Genomic DNA, 20,900 nt, shown 5'->3' on the forward strand with positions numbered 1-20,900 from the left:
GGAAGCACTGAAAGGAGGCCCATGCAACCAGTCAGGAGCTGAAGTTGGGCTTTGATAAGTTAAGGTAAAGAATATGGATCTGAATTTTGTTTTGAGTACAACGAGAAGCTATTAAGTACTCAAGTGATATGATCCAATTTATTTAAATATTTCTGGCCCCTGATCCTAGGGAAATTCAGAATTTTTCTCTGCTCAGACTCCTCTTCCACAGCCGCATGTGGGCAGCCCAGGCCCATCTTGACGCTCTTCCCCACCCCTCTCTTGCAGGCCCAGGCAGAGCAGGGAGAGAGAGTCCAGGCTGGCCCCTCGTAGAGATGAGCTTTTGGAGGTACCCACTTCTGTGGTGTGTGTAAAGGCCCGGGCTACCACCTAAGGTTCAGTACCACCCACTGTAGCTGATGCTTCTGTCCCCCATCTTCTGGCTAACTGGGAGCCCCTGGCCTGGAGGAGAGGGGCAGTGAAGTAGGAGAAAGCAGCAGTACCCTTCTTGGAGCAGGGGGGATATAAACTTCTGTAGCTGCTGAAGCCCAGCTGTGAGTCAGTGAGTGCAGGGCAAGCCTCCTAGGTTATTCTCATCTTTAATGAAATGCTCAGCCTAATTCTAGGGGACGGGGGTACAGCTAGGTGGAGACAAGAAATCTGTATTCTGTACCCCTCCTGTTCAGTCCAGAAATCCCAAGGGCTGGGCCCAGTATGTCCTCTCTGTGTCGGGACAGACAGATTTCCCCCAACCTCCCAGAGTCCTTAAGATGCCCATAGAAAAAGGCAAAGATGCCCTGGCCCTCCTCTGAGGACCAATCAGGTGGGAGCTTCCAGCTTCCAGCAGCAGCTTCTCCCTCTGTGGGCTGAGGCCCTGGACCATGCTGTTGGGCCTGGAGGCTGGAGGAGGGAGGGACCCAAGGACCCCTCGAGCCTCCACCCTGCCCTCTTACTCAGTCCTGGGCTGAAGAGAGAGCTAAGGATATAGTGCACAGAGATTCACACTGAGCTGTCCCAGGGAGTGGAATCTGGGGCTCCTGGCCCACCAGCTCCCCTGGGACTGAGGTGCTAATGAAACAGCTCTTGACCCTGACCTTGGACTCCCAGCCATTGACGTCAGTGAAGTTGAAATAATGTAACCCGATTCTCCCCTTGGGGTGGGGGGGGAGGCATACAGGGGCATGGGAAGGGGAAGGACTGACCAGAAGTCAGGGCCGACCCAGCTTCGGCCGGGACTGGACAAGGAAGAATCCAGTGGTAGGGCGCTCCCGGCCGGTGGGATGTGCTCTATGAGCGAGTGGCCTAAATCCTTTCTGAAAGCAGCTATCTGGCACTACAGCCACCATCAGGTAAGACAGTGGGCTTCTTCCAGAGCGGGGAGCTGACATTGGTGTTGCCACACTGGACACAGGTGACATAGCCATGGAGGTGATCGGCAGCATGGCTGCCATGGGGGTGCATTGCTGTCACGTGGGGGTTCACGTGTATGATATTCGTGTGCATCCCTGTGTGCACACGCATCACTCCACCCGGGGACGAGGCTCAGCCTGACCACGTCGGATGCTTAGAGGTACTCCTGGGGCCACGTCGGGGTGGTCTGCACAGTCTGATGTGTTGGAGTCAGGGGGCCACCCTGGCTCTGGCTTCCTTCCTCTTCTCACAACCCTGAGGAGATGTGGAGGAGGTCCCCCAGCAGGGGCCTCCCCTTCCCTGGGATCTGCTGTCGGGGTGCTGGGCCTGGAGTTGTAATTCTGCCTTTGGGTTTTCCAGGTGGATTTTCTGATTGAAAATGATGCAGAAAAGGACTATCTCTACGATGTGTTGCGGATGTACCACCAGTAAGTGTACTGGGTCCGGCTCCTGTGGGCCACCCCGGGTACCTCTGTCTTCAGGGAAACCTGGGATGGATTGTTCTGAGACAGGAGGACCTCCCCCTCTTATCCTGGGGGGCTCAGGGAGGCTGATGCTCGGTGTTCCTGGGAATCAAATAGACACGCCACTCACTTGTCTTAGCAAATATTTACCTAAATACACTGTGTATGGCTCTGTGCTAGCGGATAGGGGTACACGTATAAGCAAGACAGACTGGTTGCTGCCACCTAGTTGCTTACAGTCTGATGGGGGAGGCTGTCAGGTAGCCAGATAGGTTCAACAGAGTGTGATTGCTAGGATAGGACAGGAAATGCCAGCTGGTCCCAGTGCCGGCATCAGATGTCTGTTATCGCTCACCCGCTTTTTGATTCATTCAGCAACATTTATAAGCTCCTGCCACTGGCCGGGCACCATGCAGAATGTGGAAATGAATATCTACTTCCTTTCCTCAACTAACTTGTGGCTTAGTTGGGGGAGATGGACAGACACTAGCAACACAAGGAACTGTAATAAAGTTCCAGTGAAATAACTGCTGAGTAGAGGTGAAAGCAGGAATGTACAGAAAGGAGTTCTCAGTTCTAACTGTGGAGGGAGGATCAAGAAGGCTTGAGCTAGGTTTTTGAAGGGTAAGAAGGATTTTGCTGGGTGGAAATATCAGGGAAGGACATTCCAGGGTGAGAGATCAACATAAGCAACGGTTCAGAGATGTGAAAGCACAGGTTGTGAGAGAGACTATAACAGCCACCAGCCTGGGCAGTTCCACAGAAACAGGTCATGGAGGCCCTGAGCCTACCAAGAAGGATGGACTGTGTCCTCTGGGCAGTGGGGAGCCATCGAAGGGTTTTGAGAAGGGGAGCAATTTACATTTTAAAAAAAGATGGGCTGAGAGTGAGCCAGTCAGCTGGCAGCTGGAGAGGTGCTGGCCCCAGACGTTGAGGGTCTGAACGGTCTGAGGTGGAAGCTTGTGAGAGATAGTATGAGGCTGCAGCTCAGAGCAGGAAACAAGGGGATGAGAGGGCTCACTGCCATCCCACAGAGGTTTCCTGTCTGGAAGGATGCTGGGCTTCAGAAGTAGCAGAGCTGACTTTGAATCCTGGCTTGATTTCATCCGCAGGATGAGTGAACAACCCCTACTTCGGTGGTTTCCTTGAGATACTTACATGGGAGAACGGACTCTTCTGAGGCACCCGACCCATCGTTAGGGGCTCTGGGCATTTCAGGAGAGTTCTCCTCAATTCCAAGGCCTGGGCCCAGTGGGTGGGGACCCAGCCCAGGACTGCTTCCTCTGGGAATCCTGGGGTCTCAGAGGTCATGGCTAAGGGGGAGGCTTCAGGGTCCCTGTGTCTCTGCAGAACCATGGACGTGGCTGTGCTTGTGGGAGACCTGAAGCTGGTCATCAACGAGCCCAGCCGCCTGCCCCTGTTTGATGCCATCCGGCCCCTGATCCCGCTGAAGCACCAGGTGGAGTACGACCAGCTAACCCCCCGGCGCTCCAGGTGCGGAGGGAGCCGCAGGCTGGAGGCGGGGCGGGGGAGAGGTCACCCCGGGATGGACAGGGTCACTCACGAGTGGATGGGGCAGCGCTGGCCATCAGGCCAGAGCTGGGCCGTCACCAGTCCCTCCTCCCTTGGCAGGAAGCTGAAGGAGGTGCGTCTGGACCGGCTGCACCCCGAAGGCCTCGGCCTCAGCGTGCGTGGTGGCCTCGAGTTCGGCTGCGGGCTCTTCATCTCCCACCTCATCAAAGGTGGCCAGGCAGACAGCGTCGGGCTCCAGGTGAGTGAGCAGAGCTCGGGGGATGTGGGGACCAAGCCCTCAGGCTTCCTGCCTCCGCCTCATTCACTCACTAGGCTGTGTGGTGTAACATGGCCACCTCGCCCTTCTGAGCCTTTGGGAGAGGGAAAGGGTGACGTATCCTGGCAGAGTGTCCTCGGGCCTCTAGAAGCGTGGCTGCAGGCACTTGCCTGTTTTCTTTTTTCTTCTTTCAGTTTTTATTGGCGTAGAGTTGATTTACGGTGTTGTCTTAGCTTCAGGTGTACAGCAAAGTGAATCAGTTACACATATACGTATATCCACTCTTTTTTAGATTCTTTTCCCATATAGGCCATTATAGAGTATTGGGTAGAGTTCCCTGTGCTGTACAGTATGTCCTTATCTATTTTGTGTATAGTAGTGTGTTGCCTGTTTTCTTGAGTGGAGCTGAGAACCTGGCTCCCAGCTGTTGCTGCCCCTGCTGCACTGCACCCCACCTCCCTTATGTCTGAAGGAAGAGCATAATTATGTCCTGACACCTGAAGTTCTGGACACATAGCCTTCTCCCTGGAAGGGAAAAGGAAATACTGGCATAGTGCAGTGCTTCAGAGCATAGACTCTGGAGCTGGCATGTCCTGGCTTTGCTATTCATTAGCTGTGTGACTTTGATGAAATTACTTAACCCCCTGCCTCAGTTTCCTCATCTGTAAAATGGAATGATGATACTAGTACTTACCTCATCAGGTTGTTAGGCCGGAATAAATGAATTCATATTACAAAGTACTTGTATCAGTATCTGGCACATAAATGCTGTGTGTTAGTTTGCAGAAAACAACGTGCATTTTACGCTCCCAGAATATATATGATTTGTTTGTGTTTGCTTAAGGAAACACACACACACACACACTGAAAAGCAGTTACTTGTTGGGGGGGAACTGGAGTGGATGGGGGATAAGGTGAGATGGAGTCTTTTAAGGCTACGTCTTTTAATATTATTTGGCTTTTGAATCATATGAATGTACTATTTTTTTCTAAATTCTTTTTATAGAAGTATAGTTGACTGATGTGTTAATTACTGCTGTACAGCAAAGTGACTCAGTCATAAACATATATACATTCTTTTCCATATTCTTTTCCATTATGGTTTATCACTGGATATTGAATATAGTTCCCTGTGCTGTACCATAGAAGCTTGTTGTTTATCCATCCTATATATACCAGTTAACGCTGTGTGTTTGTTAAGCAAGCAGAGAGGGAGATTTAATAAACACCTATGATGTGCCAGGTAACATGTTGACAGCCAGTTCTCACTGTATGCCTGGGCTTTCTCATCCCCATTTTACAGAGTTGATAGAAGATCAGGGACTTGACTAGAGTCACACAGCCAGTAAATAGCAAAGCCAGGATTTGAACCTGGGTCTCCTGACTGCCAAGTCCAGGGATCTCTCTTCAGCACCCCAGGGTCCCCTCCCTTGGGGTCGCCACGCCTCAGTGTCTGGGCAGAGATGGGCAGACCTCCAGGTCTCGCTCCTGCCAGAGCCCAGCGCTGTGTTTTTATATGTCCAGACAGAAGAGGCCCTCCCACCCCCGCCCAGGGCTTCCAGCATGTTTGTTACCAGCATCCCAATCTGGGCTGCCAAGCCAGGGGCTTCAGGGGCCCTGACGGCTAATGGTACAAGACACCGTGGAGTGGGAGGTGGAAACTGGGAGCTGACAGACATCGCTTTGTTCTAAATCCCTGTCTCACGGCTCACTGGTAGCGTCTGAAATTTCAGCCCCTTCATTATTCCTCTCCTATGCCACACATTTTCCAGCCCAGAAACACAGCCAGAGAAAAAACATAATGAGCTCTTCTCTTGGCGTCAGCTGAGCCCTCTTTTTTTTCCAGGGTGAGGTCTCCTCCTAGGACACGCACTTCTCAACGATTCCTCCATGATTGGGGGCCTCAGGGCGTTTTAATGAAACGTAGACTTTTACCTTCCTGCCTGTTTCTCAGGCTTATGAATTATCAACCCTTTCTCGGGTTAACGGGCTCATCTCTCCTTTGTGCCGCTGTCCCTCAGATCGTCATTTCACTGTTGCCCTTGCACAAAGGGCCTTTTGCAGGGCTCCACGCGGGAGCGAGAGGGAGAGGAAAGTCAATCCTGCAAGCTGAGCCGGGGGTTGTGTGGGAATCGTTCCACTGGGGTCCCGGGCAGGTTCCCTTTTGGAACAACACAGGGAGCTTCAGAGCAGCTTGGGGAAAACATCTGCATCTATTCACCTGTCTGGGTGGGGTTCATGTTTCTGGGGAGATCGCATGTCTGAGGGCGGGGGAGGGGCATGTTCAGATACAGCCTGGCTCAACTGAAGGTCCCGTTGATTTGACCTGTGAGGCTGGGCCCCGAGTGGGGGCCTTGGACCCAGCCCTGGGACTCCTCCATCTCTGCACTTGTCCCCCTACTGGAGTTATTTTAGATTTTTGTCCAAGTGTATCCTGTCTGAACCTACGTCCTCTGCCCTGCACGACTTGCTGTATAGTCCAAGGCTAGAGAATAATTCTGTGTGCCTTGGTTGTCCCAGCTGTAAAATGGACGGAGTTATCCCTGCCTTTCCTATGGGACTTGAGGGCTCTGTCAGGTGGCAAGGATCCAGAGAGGACAGGACACAGGGAACCGCAGCCAAGCTTGGCCAGAGTCCCTTCTCTTCTGCTTCCAGACACCCAAGAGACAACACTTGTCTGTCAGGGAGCCCTGATGTCAAATCTCAGCAGCACTGTTCACTAGCTGGGTGACCTTGAGCAAGTCACCTCACCTCTCTGAGCCTCAGTTTCCTCATCTGATTAACAGACACGCAGAGTTGTTGTGAAGAACTGCTGCAAGGAGGCCATCCAGCCATCCTCCTTCCATGAGAAGGCCCCAGAAACCTAGAGGGGTCCTTAGTGACCGCCCCCCCCGCCCCTGTGGCGCCTCTTTGAGCCCCTTGCCAGACCACTGAGAAGACGGGGGTCTGGGTCCAGGTGTGGAAGGGAAGTGTTCGGGTGACAATAGGGAGACGGTGACTCTGGGGGTTGTTGTAAAGGGTAGGTGTTGGCCTGGAGGACCCCTCAGAGGCTATGTGCCCACCCAGCCCCCAGACCTCACTGAGAGTCAAGCTGCGTCCCCTACACTTACTAACAAGTCTCTAACGGGTCAGCATGTGTGGTGTGAGGTAGTCCGCCAGCTGACCTGCCCTGGCCTCAGGCTGGAGAGGGTCGGGTCATCCACGATCCAGTCCCTGCTCTGTAGCTAATGATTGTGACTGTGGACAAAACATCACCTCCTGGGCCTCAGTTTCAACTGATGTCTGAGGATCCTTCCAGCCCCGTAGTTATTAAATGGGGAGCTTCAGGACTGATCCCCAGGGCCAAGGTGCTCAGAGGACAAAGGCCAGGGAAGAGCTGCTTGAATCTTGTTGGAGGGTCGCCCTTCGCATGAATTCCAGAACCTGATGGTGCCCCAGTGGGTGGAAGGGACAGAGTGAGGGTACAGAATCCTGACTTCTCCTCCCAGCTCTGCTACCCGCTCTCTGTGCCCCTCGCCCCCATCTTGGTTCCCCCATCTGTAAAATGGGCAGAAAGACTTCTGGAGAGCAGGCCAGGAGTATCTGGCCATGAGCCTGCCCAGCTGCCCGATGCTTCCTCACCCCGGTGCGTCTTCTCTCTGCCTGTGGTTAAGGTAGGGGATGAGATCGTCCGGATCAATGGGTATTCCATCGCCTCCTGCACCCATGAGGAGGTCATCAACCTCATCCGCACCAAGAAGACTGTGTCCATCAAAGTGAGACGTGAGTGAGGCCAGAGCACGGGGGTGCTGACGGTGGGGCAGGGTGGGGCACCTGGTGGTACCCAGCTCCTAGGGGAGGAAGGGAGGGCAGAGGAGCCATCCTAACCCCCATGCCTTTCTCCCACAGACATCGGCCTGATCCCTGTGAAGAGGTGAGCAGGACCCTCCTCTGCAGGCAGACTCCTCCCTATGGGCTCAGGGTCCTGGATCAGCCTGGGGTCTGGCCAGCACTGCCCCTGGGCCAGTGATGGTGCAGGCTTCAGATGGGGAAGATTTGGATTTGGGGCCTGGTGCCTCAAACATCTCTCCCTAATGACGCACCTTCTACTCTCCCCTGCCATCAGCTCTCCCGATGAGCCCCTCAAATGGCAGTATGTGGATCAGTTTGTGTCGGAATCTGGGGTAAGGGTCAGGACCGCCGGTGGTGGGGGCTGGATGGGGTAGCTGGTCCTGAAGGAAGGCCTTCTCTAGGGATGTGTCCTCAGGGGCTTCATATAGGCCCCCAGCACATCCAGAATGCCCCTGTGGGTGGTGGCCCAGCTGGTATAGACGCACACTCCCAGGGACAAAACGGCAGTCGGGCTCACGTGGGGACAGCATGGCTTGCCCCGAAGGCCTTATGAGCACAAGAGGCCCCTTGCACAATGCGGACACCCGGTGACCTTATCGTCTCCCTCCCTCAGGGTGGGCAGACCAGCCTGGGCTCCCCCAGCAGTCAGGAAAACAAGGAGAAGAAGGTCTTCATCAGCCTGGTGGGCTCCCGGGGCCTTGGCTGCAGGTGGGTGGCAGGTACGCCCTGGGGCTCACTCATGGCCAGCAGGCCCCAATAGGTCCCTCACACCACTCCCCTTTCTCACTGCTGCTTCTGAGGAGACTTTTGTCCACTAGTGATGACACTTCTTGGTGCTTGATTTCCCCTCTGAGCTTCACAACAGCCCTGTAGGGCCAGAGGGACAGCTCTAACAGGCCCATTTTACAGAGGAGGAAACTGAGGCCCAAAGGCAGAGCCATGTTCCTTTGGTGGGCCCTCAAGTCATGCAAAAGGAACCTGTCAAGCTGATCATCTCTGTCACAGTTCCCTTCTCACTTATTACCTTGTGGCTTCCTTAGGAGGCAGCCAGGGAGTTGCAAACAGGCATTGAGTCTCATGGGGCATTCTTGTTAAGCACACGGGTACTGCAGTTAGAGATCTAGGCCCTGCTGTGCCACCTATGAGCTCTAGAACCTTGGACTAGCTACTTAACCACCCTGACCCTCAGTTTATTTATTTATTTATTTGTTTGTTTGTTTTGGTTGCATCAGGTCTTAGTTGCTGCAGGTGGGCTCCTTAGTTGCAGCTCGCCAGCTCCTTAGTTGCGTCACGTGGACTCCTTAGTTGTGGCATGCGAATTCTTAGTTGCGGCATGCATGTGGGATCTAGTTCCCTGACCAGGGATCAAATCCGGGCTCCCTGCATTGGGAGCACAGAGTCTTAACCACTGTGCCACCAGGGAAGTCCCCTCAGTTTCTTTCTCTATAAATCAGCAGCAGTAGTCCCCATATCACAAGGGGGAAGAGTGAGATGACAGAATGAAGTACCAAGCTTAGTGCCTGGCAGGTAGTAAGCAGTTCATAAATATTAGCTATTATTATTTGTCTTTTTTTTTTTGACCGCACCACGAGGCTTGTGCGATCCTAGTTCCCCGACCAGAGATTGAATCTGGGCCCTCGGCAGCGAAAGCGCAGAGTCCTAACCACTGGACCACCAGAGAATTCCCTAAGTTATTCTTCTTATTTCCATTCCATCACCTTTCTGACAAGCATAAGTGATTAAAAAAAAAAAGTCCCTCCTTTCTAAGAAATTATAGCTTAATATAGAAGCCAACCACATAAATAGTTCCAGTATTGAGGGACTCTGTCACGGAGCTGCATTCTGGGTCAGGCGTGGCAAATAAGTTTTCCGTCCTGTGCTCTCTCTAGTCAGTTAGTGGTGGCTGCCCTGGAGTACTATTTTGAAAAAAACTTTAATGCTGTATCTAGGCATAGGTGGAAAAGAGTGTGGCGATTGATTAGTGATATCTGCCACAGATCTGGGAGGGGAGATTAACAAACAGTACAAGTGCCATCCTTGCTGTAGGTGTTTTAGGAGCACGGGGAAGGGAGCAACCAGCTTAGTCAGGGGATAGAATAAGGAGATTGGTTAAAACCTTGGAGAGGAGATAACATTTGAGTGTTGAGGCATGCATAGGAAAATGCTAGAAAGAGAGAAGAAACAGCATATGCAATAGGTTGGATGAGAGGTTGGGTAGGGGGAATTAGACGTAGCTTTCTGTTGGTAGTTGCCACAGGGAAATGAGGCTGGACAGGTAGACAGAGGCTGAACAGGTAGATGACAGAGGGCTTGGGTACTGAGCTCATGCGTGACCTGGACACACAGGCATGGGGGCCGGTCATTGCAAATGAGCAAGCACTGAGGAGCAGAGGCTCACCTCATCTCCCGAATCTCCCACAGCATTTCCAGCGGCCCCATCCAGAAACCTGGCATCTTCATCAGCCACGTGAAGCCTGGCTCCCTGTCTGCTGAGGTGGGGCTGGAGGTGAGTGACCCTGGGCCTGCCCCAGTGGGGCCCCTGTGGGGTGCAGGGTCAGACTGTGATCGCACAGGGATGGAGCACGTGCTTTCCCACACAGCCCTCTCTCAACACTCACTGGCTGATGATTCCTACTAACCCCCAAAGGGAAGGCTTCACAGAGCGGGTGACATTTGAGCCTTTCTCCAGCCCTTCTCCAGCTCTGAGAGCCTTTGGTCCTGAGCTTGGGATGTAGTAATAATAATCAGAATTGACATTCATTGAGCGTTAACTGGATTGGACATTGTTCTAAGCCCTTTAAAATGTATAAGAACTCTGAAAATTAGGTACTATCGTTAGCCTCATTTTACAGATGAGGAAACTGAGAGCCAGAGAAAGATCTTTCCAAGATCATGTACGTAGTATGGCAGGGCTGGGATTCAAACCTAGGTGGTCTGATTCCAGAGCTAGATAGAACTCTTAACCTCTTCTTTGGACAAGTTATTTCCTCTTTCTCTGCTTCAGTTTCCTATCCTGTAAAATGGGGGTACTAGCCTTCCTTCTGGGGTCATTGTGTAGATTAAATGTATTAATACATGTGCTTAGAACTGTGTCTGGTACCTACTGAGGGATCGATTAACGTTAGCTATTATACTAATTATTATTATGACTCCACACAGAATCTACTATATGAGAAGCTTAAAGGCTCGTAAGTCTACAAACTGAGTTTTTAAAGCAAATGTCGTAAATTCAGCCAAAGTAATGAACTTATAAAGGTGTAATATTTGACAACTGATGAAAGAGATATGGGGTGGAGGAGCCCTGGGAGGACCCTATTGGAACTCTGCTCTTTCGGAAGAGGTACAGCTACTTGAAGACCCAATGTCTGATGCTGACCTCCAGGGGGAGCTCTTCCAACAGACTGAGTGTACAGATAATACAAACATGCTGATCCCTCTCCATTTCTCCACCAGCCAGGGGACCAGATTGTCGAAGTCAATGGCATCGACTTCTCCAACCTGGACCACAAGGAGGTGAGATGTGGGTTTTTCACCTTCTGGCTGCGATCCTCTCTGCTGTCCTCTTCTCACCTACGTCCCCCCTTGCCACAATGTCTGAAACCTTCTGTGCTCTCCAGAGGCCTCAACTACTCTGATCTGTCAGGTCTCAGCTGACTATCTGCCTGTCCCCACAGGCCGTGAACGTGCTGAAGAGTAGCCGCAGCCTGACCATCTCCATCGTAGCCGGAGCTGTAAGTCCAGAACGAGCTGGTGGGGGCCCCGTGACCCCTGACCTGCAGCCCAGCTGCTCAGACCCCTGATCTCTGACACACACTTGTGGGAAAGGCCAAGGGGTCTCCTTCCCTGAAGCTCTGATAGCAGCTGGGGAGGATTTCTGCCCAGCCAGAAGCTTGGGTCAGACAGAGCAGGAGCCACAATGCCTGACATGGGGGGCCACGGAGATGAGAAGGCAACCCAAATCTTGGCCCTCAAACTCTGGCAGTGGACGTCTAGGTTCCCAGGGGACTGAGCAAGGCGCCTCTTTTCTCCCCATGAGGGCCGGGAGCTGTTCATGACAGACCGGGAGCGGCTGGAAGAGTTCCGGCAGCGCGAGCTGCAGCGACAGGAGCTTCTGATGCAGAAGCGGCTGGCGATGGAATCCAACAAGATCCTCCGGGAGCAGCAGGAGATGGAGCGGCAGTGAGTGTGGCCAGCCAGGAGGCCCCTGCCCTGCCCTCCCAGACCACTGTACCATCCCACCTGCCTTTCTTCCTGCCCACTGCATCCTGAGCTGACTTTATTCTCTCCCTCGAGGCCTGTCTTCAGACCGGATGGGTTCAGTGATGCTCAGTGGAAGCATTCCCTGCCTCCAGACCATGAGGCTCCTCCCTCCTTGCCAAGGAAAGCCCTTGATTTCCAAGACCCAGGAATATGGAAAATAGGATGCTACTAGCAATAACTAACATTTGTCAAGTGCCAGCCATGTGGCTGGCATTGTATTAGGGCCTTGTTTACGTTCCTCAACTGAATTCCCATAATAGCCCTGGGAGATAGATGGTATTAACCCATTTTATAGGTGAGGAGACTGAGACTCAGAGAGGTTACACCACTTGTGTACAAAGTCAGACATGGCTAAGCTGTGGAATTCATACCCAGGCAGTTTGGCTGCCCCATCTATGGTGATCAGAACTACCCCCCACCAACCCCAGAGTGGCTGGGATGATGACTGAGAGAATTCATAAGTCAAAAACTATTGTCAAAATCCCAATCCAGATACATTCTATGAGCATAATAAGAATTTGGGAAAGGAAAGTGGACAGGATCTTTCCACCTCTCCCTTCACAGAATTTGCCTGAAGAACCACCCTGGGTGGTACCTCTGCCCATTACTCTGGCCTTGCTTAGCAGCCCCGGCTTTGCCCCTGGGGTCTGGGGCCCTCCTCTGGGAGGACCTCACTCAGTCAGTCACTTTATGCTGGTGTTTAGAGGTGGCTGCATGGCATGTGGCCTGCACTGAACTGCCTCCAGTCTCCCGCAGTGCAGAATCTCTGCTCAGCAGTGCCAGACGAAACCACACAAGAGCACAGGATCCAGACTTTTCTGGATCCTCTTTCCCAGCATCCAAATTTGGTCCAGGCATCCTTGGAAAGGAGCCTGGAAGGAATATTTAAAACTTTTCTCAAATCAGAGGTTAGCTGCAAGGAAGAGTTAACTTCTCTGACATAGACTCCAACATGCCAACTTGCATTTGTGTTTCAGAAGGAAAAAGGAAATTGCCCAGAAGGCAGCAGAGGAAAATGAGAGATACCGGAAGGAGATGGAACAGTGAGTGCCTTGGCCCCATGTGTCTGCACACACATGTCTGTGCGTGGACGTGAGTGTACTCGCGGGAGTGCGGCCCCAGAGGCCACCTCCAGGCCCAGTTTACCTGGCCCTCTTGTCCCCTTGTGGACCGTCCTTTATTTGTGGTCATTCCATAATCCTAGTAAAACCCATCATATTAGGGTAACTGGAATACAGTCTTGTAACTGTCAGGGTGGCATTCACACCTGATTTAGAATACAAGTGCCAGGGACTCGTTTTCGTCACAGCTACAACCACGTGGCTTCTCCCCAGGCTGGTTGGCGTTCCCCAATAGGCAGAAGGCAGGCCTGCAAAGGTTCTGACTCCAGTCACAGGCGTCTTATTTCAGGATCGTGGAGGAGGAAGAGAATTTTAAGAAGCAGTGGGAAGAAGACTGGGGCTCAAAGGAACAGCTCCTGTCGTCTAAAACCATCACCACCGAGTTGCACCCAGTACCCCTTCGCAAGCCAAAGTGTATGTATCATGTGCCAGGGGAGAGGGGGCTTCCTTCTGGGGCTGGGGATGTCTAGACAAAGATAGAGGTCTCCCGCCACTCACCACCACCTGCCCAGGTGAACAGGCCATGGCTCTCTCTTCATGGAGGGGCAGCCAGTTGCCAGGAGCTGTCTGCCAGGGCATTGGGATGGCTGGGATCTGCCTGCCTTCCTTGTCCTGGTGGCCTGCTGCCAGGCTCTCCCCCATGACACAGACTCAGGCATGTGCCCTTGGACTTCTGAAGAAGGGCTGGAGAGCTGTGGCAAAAGCGAACTGCTGATGGGATTATCATCCTAGTGTGTCAGGTGTTGTGTCCTCCTCTTGCCCGGTTCTGAATTGGGGCTGGGGTAAAACAGCAAGAAAGAGGGGAAGGGGCTCACGTGAGAGAAGGACTCTGGTGGTCCAAGGGTGGTGAGCAATTGCAGGAGGAGCTTACCGAAGTGCCCCTACCACCTGCATCCCTGTGTGTGGACTGCAGTCATGCCACTCCGAGGATGGAGCCGGGGAGAGAACTGTGTGACACTCCCAGGCACCAAACTGCAGCCATCCTTGGGCCTCAGCAACCTCTGCCCTTCCCATCTCCTTTCTTCCTCTGTCCTGTGTTCCCATGTCCACTTGCAGTCCAGGCCCCCACCACGTGCTCCCCCGTCCACCTGCTCTCCACCCCAACTCCCAGGATGTCACGTCTCTACAAGGGGCAGCTCACACCACCAGGGCAGGGTTGGGGGCTCAGTCTCAGTGCTTCTTCAGTGGGGTAGTGGTGGGGAGCCAGGAGCCAGGCAGCTTGGGGGGCCGTGGGAGTCACAGGTCCAGGATGCCTGGTTGGGCCTTTACTCGCTGACTTGACAGCTGTTTCGATTTGTACTTGACACAAGGCAGATTCTACTCCAGCTGACTGTGCTCAGCCGACCTTGGACCCTCCCAGTATGAGGCAAGTCTGCACCTAAGCACCAAGGTTCCCCCACTTCCCCTGTGCAGCAGCCATTTGGGATCCTGTGATGGGGTCCGGACAGCTTTGGCCCCAACTTTGAATCATACTCGAGCCCTAGAGGGACATCAACTTGCCAACCCAGGCCACTTGGGTCAACAAGAGGCGCAGGGCATCTGGATGGTTCCACGTCACCCCTCCCTGGTGCAGGGCAAGCATCTCCCAGCACATTTCTTGCTGGAACCGGGGCAATGTCATCTCGGGTCCTCTCCGAAGGACAAAGCACTTTCTCATCAGCCGCCCCCATGACATTCGGTATGAGTTGAGGATGTGGCCAGAGCTAGATTCCCGGCGAATAATCTGTGCCTTAGACAGGTAGCTAATTTGTTCTTTGGAGTGAAATAGGAGCTTCCGAAAGAGAGAAATCGATTTTAATTGCTTCTCATGAAAGTAATCCCAGTCAATTTAGTACCTTCCTAGAAATTGGGTCTTGGCCTCAAAGCAAACACACCCTCTCAGGAACTGTGAAAAATAAAAGCCCTTTCTCTAGCTATTTATTCAGTGCTTTTCGACCAAATCAAGCTTCTTGAATAAAAGGAGCAAAAGCTTTCCCTTTGCTGGAGATGTAAATGTCTTCTAAGGGAACGGGAGGAAGCAAGTGATTGAGGACCAGGCTCTGCCGGCCTGAGCTGAGGCAGCCAGGCCACCGCCATCCATTTGCATCTGCATCGGCAGTTTAATTTTACTTTGGAGATTAGGCAGGAAGTGCAGGAAGGCCTCTGGGCCAGCTCAGTTCCCACCTTTTCCCCATTCCTCGAAGGCTGGAATGGTCTCTGCCTTTCAGGGCCGACAGGCCAGGCTGCAGCCAGCCCCTCCCTGACCACTCTTCAATCTGGGGGTCCAGTCAGCTGACAGGTTCTACCTGACTCAGGTGTCTTGTGCCTGTGTGGAGCAAGCATTTTTGAACAGACAGGAAAGAGTGTGAAGCATCTCTTGCCTGGAAAACGAAGCCACTCATCCTAATGATCAGGGGGGACTGACTGCTCCCCTCCCCGCCTGCTTCCCAGGGGCTCTGCCTGCCTACCCACGACCGACCTCAATGTTGAGCAGAACCTCAACATTGCACTGAGCCCTCAAAGCCAGGACGTACAGTCACAGAGGCCCCAGAATAGCTTTCCTTAGCAAAAGCAAAAGGGGACAGAGGGGTAATTAAGGTTCCCAGAGCTGGAAGGAGGCTTGAAAGATAAGAAGTTTAAATAAGAGCTTTCCAGCCTTCTCATCAAGGACCCCATCTATTAGCCCACAATCCCATTAGACCCCATGGTTTGGAAGTTGAGTTTTTTCCTACTACACTATTAAGTAATCATTTGTATTCACTGTTTTATTAAGCAGTCCCTCTTGTTAGCAAGAAAGCATCAGTGTTCCATTGTTGAGTAAATATAAACCGAGCCAAAAGCAAAGGAACTTACGTATAGCCTTTTCATAGGTTAATAGGCCAGCTCTTCTAATTAATAGTTTGAAATATTAATAAGCAGCTCATAGCAGACTCAAACACTACTTTCCAGGGCCCCAGGGAGGCCAGAGTCCAGGTTAGAAATCACTGGAAAGGACAGTTTGCTATTCTCCACATTAGGTCAGAATTCATGTCTTTCTAAGCACACGCGCCCCTTTTACCCCTTGGGACCTCCTCACCTCCTCAGGATCCCAAACTTCTGTCTGCTGCCCACACACACAGTTCTGACATTCCCTGGGGACCCAGAGCTCCAAGGGTGGTGAGAGGAAGCTGGGAGGATCTGTTTCCCATTGCAAGCCCTTGGCACCAAACGTGTATAATACTCAGATATTCCTGTCATCAGTACTGCACCTCCTGTTTCAACCAAACGCCCTGCAAAATGGTTCTCATGCTGCTGTCAGATCAGAGGCCCCTGTTGTGAGCCCATTTTACAGATGGAGAAATGAGAACTACCAAGGTTGAAAGCACTGCACGCACCATCCCAGAGCAAGAAACCTTTGCTCTGGATTCCTGAGCCCTGTTCTCGCCCCTGACCTCCCAGCTCTCCCATGGAGTAAGCTGGTCACAGGCCCCCAGGCACCCCCAAGCACCTCTGGCCTCTTGATCTCCCAAGTCCTTCTTGGTTCACCAGCTTCCTTCCTCCTCTTTTCCCGGGTAGATGATCTGGGAGTGGACCCCGAGTTTGACCCAGCAGATGACCTGGACGGAGGCACGGCAAAGCAGGGAGAGCAGGTTTGCGGCCCCCGCTTCGCTCCCTGGCCTTGCTGCTCTGTTTGCCCTGCCCGCCTCCTCCTGCCAGCCCTGCAGACACCTAGCTCTGAGGGTCCAATATGTGGTAGGGACTCCTGGAGTCCGGGAAGCTGCTCCAAGCCCCGGCTTGGTCCAAGCACTGCATACAATACCTTAAGGACAAGACTCACGGCCAGGCTGAAATGTCAGCTGGAACTGCTGGTTCAAATATTTAATACTACCCAAGCCTAAGTTCTTTCTCTGCTGCTCTGGCCTCTCCCCCAAGACTCCCTAGACCTCCCCAACATCCAGCAACTGAGAGGATAGTGCTGGGTCTAGCAGGGGGCTTTCTAGATCCTGTTCCAGAGCTCAGGCTGGTCAAGGGTGGGTAATTAAGCCATCACTTCTGGCCAGGGAGCTTCAGCCTTGAGGTATTAGCCCATCCGTCATGCCGTTGCCTGGGGAAGGCAGGGGGCTGGTGATCTGGCCTGGGTGGGGATATGCTTTTCTGGGGGCAGATCTCCTGCCCACTGCTGCTTGAGCGTCCTTCCCTGAGCTGACCCTGCCAGAGCCTTCTCTTTCGCGGTTGAAAGCAGAGGACGTGGCCTGCTCTGTGAGACAAGACAGTTTTGTTCTGTCTGACAGTCGTTCTAGGCAGAGACCCAGGCTCCCTTTTGTTTCGGGTTGTTTCTTGGATGGAGGAACCTGACGCCAGTCAGGAGAGGCCTTGTTCAATGGGGCTTTGTGTTTGCAGACTGTGGCTGTGATGGGGAAAAGCGCATCCTTCTACAAGGGGCTTTCTCTTTGACTTTCTGGCACTGACTGCTGAAGCCGGTGTCCTGGGGGAGGCAGCTGACAGTGGCCCGGGGCCTGGGAATCGGGCCCTTTCTCAGGTGGTCTTGGGCCTGCTTTACAACCCAGGTGAGGCCAGGTAAGTGGAGAGTCAGATAGAGGGTGCGGTTCTGCTGTTGAATTTGCCGAGGCTGCTCTTCATCTCACAAAGCCGCGAGTTCCTTGGGAACCCAACTCCTCCTGGCTGCTGCCCACGGATGCTCTGGCTGAGCTGAACTGCATCTCATTGCTTTGTTCTCTGTGTTCTTATAGCCTTTGGATGGTTTTATCGCTACGATGGCAAATTCCCAACCATCCGGAAGGTAGGCCAGGACTGGGTGCTGTTTGCTGCTGAGTTTGCTGTTGGTTTTGACCTTTTCCAAACATTGTTTCTTCTCCTGTCGTCTCTCAACAGTGTGACCGCCTGTTCACTGGTGGGGGGCTAACCCTGTCTGTGCCTCTCTGTCAGACTGATGTCAGATGGCAGGGCGCTGTCACAGTGGCATCGTGGGGGAGGTATTCATGGGCTGAGACCTTCCCAGGTACCATCAGGCACTGCTGGGTCGGCACCAGCCCCACTGGGCACGGGACAGGACAGGGCCATGGCAGGAAACTTCTGCTTTGTTTCTCTGTCAAGTAGAACCAGAGGCCAAGACCAGAAGCCAAGGTCAGACAGTGAAAAATGAAGTTGGGTGCAGGTGATGAGACGCGCGCAGAGGATTTTATCTGCAAAGATAATAAAAGGGGATGTACAGGTAAAACCTTTTCCAGGCACTAATAACTAGATAAATGTAAAAGAACTAGCCTCTCCTCCACACACACCTCCCATCAGAAATCATGTCACTCGAAAATCACTCCTGGTGAATAGGAAAGCTTATTTTCCTCTATTCATTAGTCCAGTCATTCCAGAAATAGCTGGTGTTTCGCTTTTCATTTCGTTTCCAAAAGAGAGAAAAATTGCATCTAGGTAGAAGCAAGAGCGCATCCACCCCATCTGCCTCTCCTCTCAGTCTGGACCAGAAGGAATATCTGCCATGAATTTAACTGACAGCTAAAGGACAACAGAATCATGTCCCTCATGCTGGCTCTGAAAATCCATTGACATTTTTTCTAGAGTCATGTGAGATGCTTTGTCTCCCAGCAGCTGGAGCGAAGTCCCCAGGTAATACAAGTGGCCCTCTATGGCCTTGATCAGCAATGCAAAAAGTTCCCCTTATTTGAAAAGATAACTATTCAGTGTCTTCTTGAGCCCTCTGGGTCTCAAGGCGCCCAGGCCTGTGACCTCACAAAGTCTATTCCAGCGCCTGAAGGATTCATGTTTCTGACTGAATCCTTTTCCCAGGACGGCTTGAGTAAATCACGGAGACCAGCCCTACTTGTAGGAGCCCGCCATCTGGCAGGCAGGCAGATTCACACACAGCTAAGTAACACGTATGGAGAAGGCTAGTGTGTGATCAGTAGGCAATGCTGTGGGGCAGCTTGCCTTTCTGCATCAGTAAGCAGGTACTTTTTTCTTGGGAATGGGACAGAAACTGTCATCTCTGCCTGCCCCACCCAGGAGCCCTAGCTCTAAAATCTTAACACTGGTGTTTTTTTTTAAACTAGTAGAATGGCCATGCCTATTATGATGGTCCCTGTGAGAGGCCATGCCCTTAGTCTAGCAAGCTGCCATTGGGTAGAATGTTTCTGGCTCCTCTTGGGGAATTGTCTGAATTGATAATATGATAGTAGGGATTCATCTATCAACTGAGCTGAGAGTCTAGTGAACGGGGTAGGAAGGAATCAAGCAGAACTCTGAAGTAGTGAAAACCATTTTCTCAAGTGGCTCACAGACTGCTCTGGGGGTGAGTCCCCATATCCTAGATGGGGAACCTGTGCACAGAGGTGGGGGTAGTCTTTAGGAGGGGAGGCAGAATGACTCGGTCACATGTCCATAATGACCCATCATGCCCCTCCAGCTGTGGACAAAGTTGTGTGTCCATTGCTGGGAAAGTCAATTCCTCCTTCCTGGCCTTGGATGCTGGGATGATTCAGAAATTCTGAGAGCAGGCCCTAGGAAGCCTTGTGGGTTTGGGGGTGAGCTCAATGAACGTGCAGGCTTCCTCCTTCCCCAGAGTGTTGACTCTCTCTGCTGGCCCCTGTGCTCCATGCTGTGTGATGGGGTCTGACGCTCCCTCCTACCGTGCTCCATTGCCCCCAGCTCATCAGAGCACCGTGGGGAAGCTCAGGTCCAAACTCTGGCGCCATCACTTACTAGATGTTTGACGTCCAGCAAGGGACTTCACCTTTCTGAACCTCGGCTCTTTCATCAGAAGGGGGATAATATGTATTTATGAGATAATCAACTTTTAATCCCTTAGCACATAGGTAGTCCATAAATCTTAATTTTCTTCATTCCTTACTGCCTGGCTTCCCTGCAAGCCCATGGGAGAAGCAACCAGGAAGGCAGACGTTGTGGTCTAATTCAAACAGGAAAAAGAAGTCTGTTTGCCCTGCATCTCCTTCCCCCAGTCCTCTTCAACCCTGATGGCCAGTGAAGAGCAGTTAGACCATCCTCCCTACCTTCTCCTGCCCACCATCTCCCAGTCCTGTAGTTTCTGTCTAGTCCTCAGTTCAGGAGACTAGTTCAGAGGGAACAGTGGATTTGGACTCTCCAGGATGAAATGGTCTGGAGTTTAAGCATCAGGACAAAATCTGATGTCCCTGGCTCTGGGCTCCCAGGTCGGAGGCTGACACCCTTCTCCTCTAGCTCAGGACCGGGGATCTGTCCCAGATTTTCTCTAGAATCTACCAAGATGCACCTGTGATGTCTGAACATCCAGTTGTTGGAGAAGGCATATGCCCAGATACTAAGAAATAAATACAATGCTTTTTAAAATACCGCGCTTTGAAGCTCACGAAGCTCTTTCATAGATGTTATTTCATTGGCTCTGAATGGCAAACCTGTGGGGTAGGTATTTCCCCCATTTTGGAGATGAGATAAACCAGGCCCAGAGAGGTTAAGGTCACACAGCTTGTTAGTGAACTAGTAAGCCAGTTCTTCTGGCTGGCACAGGGAAATGTGTCTCACTCTGTGATGGGTAGCAGCATCCTGCCTGTCCTTAACCTTAAGTCCAATGCCCAGTGTGGTGGGGCAGAGCTAGGGGAGGGGCTCACCGTGGGGTGGTTGCCTGCTGTTGTCTGAAGACTGAATGCCCTGTTTGCTGTGCTGTGCCAGTGTCAACACTACCTTGTAACCCTTGTCTTATAAACAATGCCACATCTGCTCAGAAAGGAAAGGATAAGAAGAAAGCCAAGTATGATAGCCTTCAGGAGTTGAGAAAGAATAAGAAGGAACTGGAATTTGAGCAAAAGCTTTACAAAGAGAAAGAGGAAATGCTAGAGAAGGAAAAGCAACTGAAGATCAACCGGCTGGCCCAGGAGGTATGTGTCCTGCTCCCAGGCCTGATGAGCTTTCCTGGGGCAGTTTGGTTGGTCCCCACCACGCTCTCAGGGAACCAGATGGAGTTGCTCTTCCCAAATGCAGTCCAAGGATGGAGTGAGCCTGGCCTCCTCCCCAGGCTGGAGAGTGACATCTTCCTACCTACCCAGAGTCATCTGAGACTAGCCT

General features: G+C 52.3%; 1 protein-coding gene across 2 annotated transcripts in view; it reads left to right on the forward strand.

The window, feature by feature from the left end:
- USH1C (USH1 protein network component harmonin) overlaps nt 1-20,900 on the forward strand; it is a 52,382-nt gene that overhangs the window by 9,436 nt on the left and 22,046 nt on the right. For both annotated transcript variants that reach the window (XM_033416166.2, XM_004285531.3), the window contains exons 2-15: nt 1,750-1,817; nt 3,204-3,347; nt 3,486-3,624; nt 7,296-7,404; nt 7,531-7,555; nt 7,748-7,805; nt 8,087-8,181; nt 9,895-9,979; nt 10,927-10,986; nt 11,148-11,204; nt 11,510-11,652; nt 12,711-12,776; nt 13,144-13,268; nt 16,389-16,462. In XM_033416166.2, the coding sequence (XP_033272057.1) occupies nt 1,750-1,817; nt 3,204-3,347; nt 3,486-3,624; nt 7,296-7,404; nt 7,531-7,555; nt 7,748-7,805; nt 8,087-8,181; nt 9,895-9,979; nt 10,927-10,986; nt 11,148-11,204; nt 11,510-11,652; nt 12,711-12,776; nt 13,144-13,268; nt 16,389-16,462 (1,248 nt within the window). The remainder of the gene's footprint in view (nt 1-1,749; nt 1,818-3,203; nt 3,348-3,485; nt 3,625-7,295; nt 7,405-7,530; nt 7,556-7,747; nt 7,806-8,086; nt 8,182-9,894; nt 9,980-10,926; nt 10,987-11,147; nt 11,205-11,509; nt 11,653-12,710; nt 12,777-13,143; nt 13,269-16,388; nt 16,463-20,900) is intronic.

This window comes from Orcinus orca, chromosome 8, assembly GCF_937001465.1.
Source record: "Orcinus orca chromosome 8, mOrcOrc1.1, whole genome shotgun sequence".
NCBI classification, from domain to species: domain Eukaryota; kingdom Metazoa; phylum Chordata; class Mammalia; order Artiodactyla; family Delphinidae; genus Orcinus; species Orcinus orca.